Source organism: Plectropomus leopardus, chromosome 15 (genome assembly GCF_008729295.1).
Source record: "Plectropomus leopardus isolate mb chromosome 15, YSFRI_Pleo_2.0, whole genome shotgun sequence".
Lineage (NCBI taxonomy): Eukaryota > Metazoa > Chordata > Actinopteri > Perciformes > Serranidae > Plectropomus > Plectropomus leopardus.
Window position 1 is genome coordinate 29,873,979 of NC_056477.1, and position 9,106 is coordinate 29,883,084.

General features: G+C 41.3%; 1 protein-coding gene across 1 annotated transcript in view; it reads left to right on the forward strand.

The window, feature by feature from the left end:
• The window catches only part of rasgrp3 (RAS guanyl releasing protein 3 (calcium and DAG-regulated)), a 37,211-nt gene extending 30,751 nt beyond the window's left edge, over nt 1–6,460 (forward strand). The window contains exons 11-17 of the mRNA XM_042502545.1: nt 279–392; nt 531–646; nt 1,398–1,545; nt 1,904–1,940; nt 2,735–2,884; nt 3,680–4,047; nt 5,460–6,460. Of these exons, the coding sequence (XP_042358479.1) occupies nt 279–392; nt 531–646; nt 1,398–1,545; nt 1,904–1,940; nt 2,735–2,884; nt 3,680–4,047; nt 5,460–5,468 (942 nt within the window). The 3' untranslated portion in view covers nt 5,469–6,460. The remainder of the gene's footprint in view (nt 1–278; nt 393–530; nt 647–1,397; nt 1,546–1,903; nt 1,941–2,734; nt 2,885–3,679; nt 4,048–5,459) is intronic.
• Nucleotides 6,461–9,106: the final 2,646 nt, after the last annotated feature.

Sequence of the window (9,106 nt, forward strand, 5' to 3'; positions counted from 1 at the left end):
TCTCTACAGGTAGAAGAGGCAGCTCAAAGACACAGTAACACCTAGTGGTGGAGAGAGAAGTTACAGGACTGTGAATAACTGGCAGCCAGCAGGCAGAGAGAGACTGTGGGGAAAAACAGCATGTTTATTTGGACAAAACCAGAGGTGGTGATCGTTGGAACAGTGGACTGGAGGATTTGAGGGGGGGGGCTTTAAATTACTTTTTGCTCCTGTTGAACTTTTGGGACAATTAAAAGTCTGCACTCAAGACTGTACATGTACTTTATCTTTCTTCAAAGCCTACCTCTCCAACAACTCCCAACAAGGCCCTGGCCCCACTGGACTGGGCCTCTGGTGTCACCACTAAACCAGACCCATCTGTGGTCAATAAACACATCAGGAAGGTGGTGGATGTGAGTCGACAACAACTCTTTTTAAATTATTCCTACAGACTGCAAGCAGTTACTGGCTGGGCAGATGTAGAGGTGTATGTGTGTGTGTGTGTGTGTGTGTGTGTGTGTGTGTGTAATTTTGTTCTTGTTATCTCGAAGTCTGTGTTCAGGAATTATGACCATGACCGTGATGGCTACATTTCTCAAGAGGATTTTGAGAGCATCGCTGCAAATTTCCCCTTCCTGGACTCCTTCTGCGTTTTGGACAAAGACCAGTGAGTGTTGATGTTCAAGTAACTAAAGGAACAGTGTGTAGGATTTAGTGCCATCTAGAGGTGATGCTGCAGATTGCAACCAACAGAATCCCCCTCCCTTTCCTAGTGTGTCAGAGAACCTACGCTGGGCTTCACTTCAATATAAGTATGTGAAAGGCCCACTCCAGAGCCATTGTTTGGTTTGTCTGCTGTGGGCTATTGTAGAAATGTGGCGGTGCAACATGGCAGGCTCTGTGGAAGGGGACCTGCTTCCTATGTAGATGTAAATAGCTCATTCTAAACAATTAAAAACACAATGATTCTCAGTTTTAGGCATTTATACACTAATGAAAACAGAATTATGAACATTGTATTCTATTTCTGCCAAAAGATCACCCTAAATCCTACACACTGGACCTTGGACTACAGTTACTATTTGTTAGTCCAACCTAGTCACAGCCAGCCTGTTCTCATTCCAAATTCGTCAAATACATCCATTCTGTCAGTGCTTTTGGCGTAAGAGGGTGACACCAAATGCCTTCCGAGTCCAACCATAATGCTGTTGGACGGCACCAGATGAGAACGCGCTCAGACAGAACTGGTGGCTTAAATTATAGCACCATAACTTTGGTTTCATAGGGATAACAGATAACAGATTCGGTAGGCTACATTTTGTCAGACCTTGTTGGACTGAAACACCAGTAAATGACTTCTTTTCTTTTCCACTCATCCTCCTTTCTTTCCTCCCCCTTTCCATTTCTCTTTCTCTCAGAGATGGATTGATCAGTAAGGATGAGATGATTGCGTATTTCCTGCGGGCTAACCCTCTGCTCCAGTGTAAAATGGGTCCAGGGTTCATCCACAACTTCCAGGAGATGACGTACCTGAAGCCCACCTTCTGTGAACACTGCGCCGGATTTGTGTGTATCTACAATTCTATTTTTGCAGTTTTTATATCTACTTTTTTTTCCTCTGAGCAATGAAAATTTGCAAACATTTCTATTAACTGACTGGTCTGGCTTAATGCATGACACAAATCAGTCAGTATTACCCACTGCCTCGCACCCGTTAAGCTCTTATTTTCTTTGTTATCAGCAGCTGTGCCTGGCTTAGGTCATGTTCTCACACATGCAACAGACACACACACTGTTACAGAAAATGTTGCAATGGCTTGTATGTTGTTTATGGCATTAGGAACATGCCTCTATGCCCTTATTTTCTAATGTTATTTTTTCTATTTCCTAAACCCACATCCCCCCTCTTCCCCTGGATCTGCAGCTCTGGGGAATCATCAAACAGGGCTACAAGTGCAAAGGTATTGCTTCATTGCATTCTGTAAAGACTACTAAAGTCTATAAACTGAATAAATGTGAAACATTTACTTTAATGACTGCAATGTAAACTGTCACAGGTTATGGTTGTCATCCCTCAAAGACAAGTAAAATAAGGCCCATCTTGTTATTTATATCCAGTATGGGTCATGGGTCCATGCTTACTGGTCCCCAAGTGACTCATTAACATGTCAAGTTTGTAAATAAAGCACAATTTATTTTGAGGTGCAGTGAATTTCCAGCACAGAGCTTTTATTTTGAAATGCCATTTCTGCATAATCCTGTAATAGTTTTATTTCTTTGTGTTCTTAGCCAGCATGCTCTTTACATTTTATGAAACAAAATTAAATAAGTGGTTTATTGAATGTGTGGACTTGAACTAATGAAGGAGAAATAGGGACGCCATGGCTGAACCAGTTGGGAACCACTGCTCTAGATGACTGCAGTTGCCTGTGGCATCAGAAACTGCTGTTGCCTGGTGCGTGTCAAACTGCTGTGAAAGGTGCCTCTTTGCACCAATGTCTGACCCTGTGTTCCACATACAAAGCCGTGGATATTTGATGAGTTGGGATGTGAAAGCAGGCTTAACACTTTCAAGGGTCATGCCACATCAGTCACAATTACACATATTAATTTAACAACTGCTGTGACGCATCAGATTTTCATAAATGCTGAACATCTGGCAGTCAAGAACAAAAATGAGATTATCTGCCTCTGTTGAATCTTAGAACACACTGCCCTTAATATATACACTAATGTAAGTGTATTTCCTCCACAGACTGTGGCGTTAACTGTCATAAACAATGCCGGGAGCTGCTGGTTCTGGCCTGTCGAAAGCTGATCCGCTCCAGCTCTCTAGGCAACGTTTCTCCAGCCAGACTGACCCACAGCTCTCTGCCCAGCAGCCCGGCACTGCCCACATGTACAGGTCAGTCTCAACTACACCAAACTTTACCAAACAATGTGACACAAGACAGGTTTCCATTAACCCTCAAATTGCGCAAATTGAAACTGTTAATATAAAATACGCCTTATACGTCTAAATACATCAATTTCGAAAACTCCCATTTATTGCAAAAAAAGTTTTTACACTCTCATGAGGTGGTATGTCAAAAAAGCCATATTTTTTGGCTTTTCTAGGTCACATGATGCTACTGCTAGGAGCTTGACAGCAGGAACTGGTGCTACAAGAGAAGTTATTGCATCAGATAACTCTTCAAAAGTTGAGCAGATCCTCCAGGAGTTTTAAATCCATAATTCCTCTGTGAAATCATGGACTATCACCTCCAGAAATCCCCTACACGTGGTCACTCCCACGTATGAGGAACTTGTCCTTCCATTATGGCCCACATAACACGCCTACGTGGCCTTGGATAGGAAATAATGATGGCTAGAGTGGTGGCTGCAATAGAAATAAGCCTGCTTAAACATACATCACCATGCTTCTTGGAATGTTATTGCCAGAGGAGAAGTTGCATAACAGCATTTAATGGAAAAGCTGTCATCACACACTTGTGTTTTCTCGACATTTCAAAAATATCGTTTAGGTTTTGCACAAATCTTTCATGGAAATCCAGCTACAAAGAATTGGGAAAATAGATAAATACATTACTTTTGATGTATTCATCACAAATTGTAGTTGCAACAGTTTTATGAGATTTTTGAAATTTTTTACACATCAGACATTGAGTTGTTCCCTAATTTTCTGGCCTCTCTCCTTCAGATGAAGATGAGGTGTTTGAGTTCCCAGCCGTCACATCAGCGGGTCCAGCTCTGGACACTCAGTCCATCACCCTGATGACTGGCTCAGCCCAGAGGATCTCTGTGCGCCTGCAGAGGGCCACCACCAGCCAGGCCACCCAGACCGACCCCCTGTGGCCCGAACACAGCTGGGGAGCCACAGACAGCGGCTCCCACACCTTCCCCAAAATGAAATACAGGACTCACAGAAAAGCTTCTAAAAATAAAGGTTTTGCCCGCTGGGAGAACCAGAAGGACCAGCCAGTGTCTTCTCGGTGCGGCATGGAGTCTCAGGAGAAGTCAGGCACTTCAGGAGAGCTTGTACAGAATGGGATTACACACAGAGGGAAGGTAAGCGTAAAACAAACTTCAAACTTCCTGTCTGTCTGACAATGGGAGATCACTCAGTTGTCCAAATTTCTGCTGTCTATGCTGAGCAGTTTAATCCAAGTTTAGGAGCAAGAAATGACTTGATATCCAGTCTTTCTAAGCAAACAAGCAATTTTATAATTTGGGACTGATCATTCGCCTTTATAGGCACATACAGCTCATTTGACATCAGCATAGCAATTTGGCCAATAAACAAGTACAAAGAGAGAAGAGCTGAGTACCAAGAACAGAGCCCTGAGGTACTCCAGTTAGTTAAGATTGTAACCACACAAGAACAAGTCCAGAGAAACTAAATTTATTTTCTAATCGGTCAAGCAGTATACAATGATCATTACTGTAAAAAGCAGCAAAGCATCTATAATACTATGGATTCAGATTTATCACAACTTGTGAGTCTAAGTGGAGCCTTGGTTGAGTGGCAGACCCTTAGGTGCTAAACCGATATTTAGGGGGCGCCCAGTTGCTCCAATTTGTCCAAACTCATCAAATACGTCCTCTACATCAGTGCTTTCGGCGTATGAGCGTGACGCTAAAGGCCACCTTCTGCATCCAATTGGAACGTGGCCGAATGAGGAAGATGAAAATGTGCTTGGACAAAACCAGTGGCGTCGTTATTATACACTGGCAGACAGCTGGAAAGCACCAGACACGTCCACATGCAACGTGTACGTGCGGCATCACCTGAGAATGCAGCTGTATGGAACTGATAGTGTGCACATGAAATGCTGAAGGACAGTGTCAGGTAGTAACACTGAAGGTAACCGCATAATATAAGGAGCACGTGTGCACTTATAGGGCAGGTGGCTGGGGAGGTTGACTGGTCCCACAAACCACTGACTTTTTGCAAGAGTCCAGAGTTCACTTCCAGTGTGGATGTGTGGGTTTTTTTCTAAACCTTACTATGTGCCTCTTCAGCTTAAACCTGACCATCCATGACAGTTTGTGTTGGTTGCCATTGGCTTCTGTGTGAGACCATGCTGTGTTATCCCCCCATGTGCATTTGTTGGCATCACAGTAACGGCAGAGCAAAAACAGCTGACACATAAAGATACCTAAAACATCCTAAGTAGACACGGAAGGTCACTGACACAGCGGCACCATGTGATGATTTGGGATGAGAACATGTTGGTAGTTCATCTGATAGAGCAGGCACCCCATGTACAGAGGCTGCTGTCCTCACCACAGCGGCTGCAAGTTTGACTCTGACCTGCAACCCTTCTCTGCATGTCATCCCCTCTCTCTCCCCCTTTTACACTTCAGCTGTCCTATGTATAATAAAGGCAATAAAAAATAAATGAATAAAAAGAGGTGTTGAGTAAAATTGCCATAATTCCAGATACAAATGATTAAATATCTCTGCTCTTCCTCTCCAGGACAGCTGACTTGGTCATTTTGGCGATGTCCAGTCCCGGGCGTCCAGAAAGTCCCTAGTGGCTGGGACCAGAAAGCTCTTTTCTCTGGGAGATGTGCTGGGCTGCCTCAGGTCCCCCTTCAGTGACCTGGAGTTATCATGTCCTCTCTAGACTTCAGCACAGGCAGAGCTGCATGTGGACGCCATGTAGCTGCATTGAAGGACATAATGAGTGGTCTCTAGGACAGGTCACAAAGATGGAGAGCAGTTCTGTGGATGGAGTAATGGACCAGTCTAAGACCTACTGTGAATGACACCTCCATCCTGTGCACCGTAATAGGCTGGTGATCAGTGTAGATTACCAGGAAGTACTGTAACTTAGGTTTGAGTTTGATCGAATATGTACATAGCATCAGCATTTGAGAAACTGAGCTAGATTTAAATTCCAACTTAGTGACAGTTTGATAATGTAAAAGCCTGATCTGGAGAAAGCATCAGGCAAGTTCTATGTCACTTCCAGAGTTGGAATGATCAGAAAGAGCGAGATGTATATGCGAATGTGTAGATATTTGAATGGCGAGTTGCAAAAAAGGGAAACTGAAAGTGAATGTTAAGGGCATTCAACCCTCCCGACATAAAGAGTGTTGAAGATGAATAGTACTGAAAAACAGTGGATTGTTAAATTATGGTTTGTTTGTTTTTTTTTTTAGCGTTGACTGTTTATGTTTTTATTTATTCCTACATTATCAGCACCTGACAACCACAGTGTGGTTAACCCTCCCACTGGTTATACTGTAGGTCCAGTGTTTAGGATTTAGAAGAATCAAGCTGTGTGCTCACATGACTGAATCTTTTCCTGAGTGCCAAGCGTGTAGGAGAACTGGAATGTTAAGTTTGTCTGTTCTGGGCCACTGTAGAAACAACATGGTTGACTCCTTAGAAGAGGACCCACTCTGTATGTAGATATAAACGTCTCTTTCTGAGATTACTGAGAAAACACAACAGTCCTTAATTTTAGGTCATTATAAATTAATAAAATAATAAATAACTAATAAAATAATAATATGAATATTACATACCATTTCTGCCAATACATGCCCCTAAATCCAACACACTGGACCTTTAAGGCTCAAAATTGAGCCATTCATGACTTTCACAGTAGATAAATGCTGAAAAAAACATTTTTTCAGCATGATATTTAATGACTTTCTGGCCTGACCCTGGATCAGAGAAAATGAATCATTTTTTTAAATATATTTCACAAAAGCACTGTACATCATAAGATATGTAAGATTTTGAATGCTCGTAAAAACAAATCAAAGAAATTAAGGGAAATACGATGCACATTGCTTTATTATTTCAATTTTGTGTGTGTATTTACTGTATCATAATTAAATTATCACAAACGTAACTACATGGACCTTTAACAGTAGCACCATGAAACTGTTTTAACCGTCGTGTCAGCAATGATAAGCTCTGTCCCACATCCATCTGACAGTTGATTGCTTTTCATTTTGGCACAGATGTTTCAATCTAAATAAAAGAAAAAAAAAAACAGAAATACTCCAGCTTAAAGTTAAGACCTTTTCTATTGATCTCTATTATCTTTATTAAATATTGCGTAAAATGTAATTAATTTGAATGAAATCCAAAAAACTAAATAACCGCCCTCTAGCAAATGCTTTTAATTTATTTATGACAGTAAAAATAGGCAAAGAAAGCAAATATATATAACAATATGAATTGTATTTTACTATTTTTACTACAGTATTTCTTTGATTTTTTTTCAATTTTTTTTTTTACCCATTGGGCAAAAGAAGTGTACATGGAGAGATCAGGGTAAGGGTTAAGTATAGGAAGTAAAAAACTTCGTTAAGCAGGGTTAAGATGTTGGTGATTGATAATTTTTTTCTTTAAAGCAGCATTTATTGTTAGTCTGTGACTAAACTTAAGTTTCATTAGTTGAAACGCTCCGTGTCCCTCCACCACAACCGCCCACCACATCTTCACTCATGGAGTTATTACTGAACCAGGCCTCTGTTTGAAGTGACCACTAACATTTCATGTTGCAAAGTCATTAGAAACAAAATGACCACAAAGTTACATTATCAAATAAAGCTGACATGACATAAAAGTGATATGAGTAAAATTATGGTAACAGCATTTTTAATGAAAATATTTCTTGTGTCTTTAATGAATAACTTTCTTAGAGAATTATTTAAAAATATCATAGTTAACACAATTTATTGCAACATGTTCTCATACCAAATCATTACACATTGCTGCTTTCAGTGGACTTCTGCATCAACACTCTGGGAATAGTCCTGCGTGTGCTGGTGATGTTCCGGGATGCCTCCAACACCATGATGTCAACAGTTTATGTTTAGGCAACAAAAGCACATGGTAGGCAACAAAAGTAAGTGGTTATGTATAAGCAACAATAGCATGTGGCAAACAATGCTGGGATGCCAACAAAAGCATATGGTTAGGAACCGGCTTCAAGGGTTTGTGTGGTTAGAAGTAGGCTACAGAAGCACATGGTTGGGTTTGGGACAAAAAAAACTCATGGGGCTCTACCTTACGCCTTGTGCATGGCAGTGCACAGCGGCGCACGGCACAGTGTCATTGCTAGTGTCAGACTGGCGCAGTTGTCATTTTCACGCCTGGCGCCCACTTCCTTTAAATAACAAATGTACCTGCGCCCATCTGTGCGCCCCTGGGCGTGTCGGTCTTAAAGTGAGGTGTGGTCAGGTGCATTGTTGGTGGATTGAGGCAACAGAAAGCGAATGTGCAATTGACCAAAAAGAAGCTACTCTTAAGTCAAAGGCGCAGTCTGAATCCTGCTATTTAAAGGGCGGATTATTCACATAGCAAGATACGCCTGAATCCGGTTCAGATGTTTGGATAAGTCAGGGAACAGCCCTCAAAGTCGGAGCATTCTTTCTGGCAAGTTCTGTTCACTGGCATTATCAACTGACACTGCCTTTTCACGTATCATACGGCCCTGCCAGGTGTTATCCAACCCACCTGCAGCCTATTATACCGCCGCAGAAGATAGCTTTTGGCATCAGTATCTTATGCCAAAACTGCCGACACAGCAGCAGTATAGATGGCTTTGGAGTGAGAACAGGTCCTTATTCATGGGATTATTTATTTTAGTATTTATTAATCTAATTAGTATTGAACACTATGGGGCTAAAAATAAAACATCAGCCAGAACAAGAAAATCAAATAATTAGAAAGAGGATACTAGGAAGATTGTCATAAAACCCTTTAAACATTACTTCTATTAATAAATAACAATATTTGCACACTGCCAACATTTTTTTTTCTTTTTTTGGAAGCTGCTGTAGCAAAAAACAGTGGTGATAAAGGAACAAGAAGAACCGTTGTAGAACATAAGATGCTCACACACAAGAAAGTGCCAGATGAATCTGACATGAAGAGAGCATTAGTGTTAGCATGTGTTTGACATGCAGGGAGTTGATGACAGGTGGGAGATCTCAGCAGAAATAGAGTTTTCTTGTGTTTGACCCTTAAGTCAAATTGTAATTACAGCTCTTAGACAGGAAGGAGGAGTTCTGGTGTCCTCTAAAGTAAGTGTTGTTTGTAACTTGTATATAAATAGAACAGTTGAATGTCTGAAACAGAATGACTTAAATTTATCCT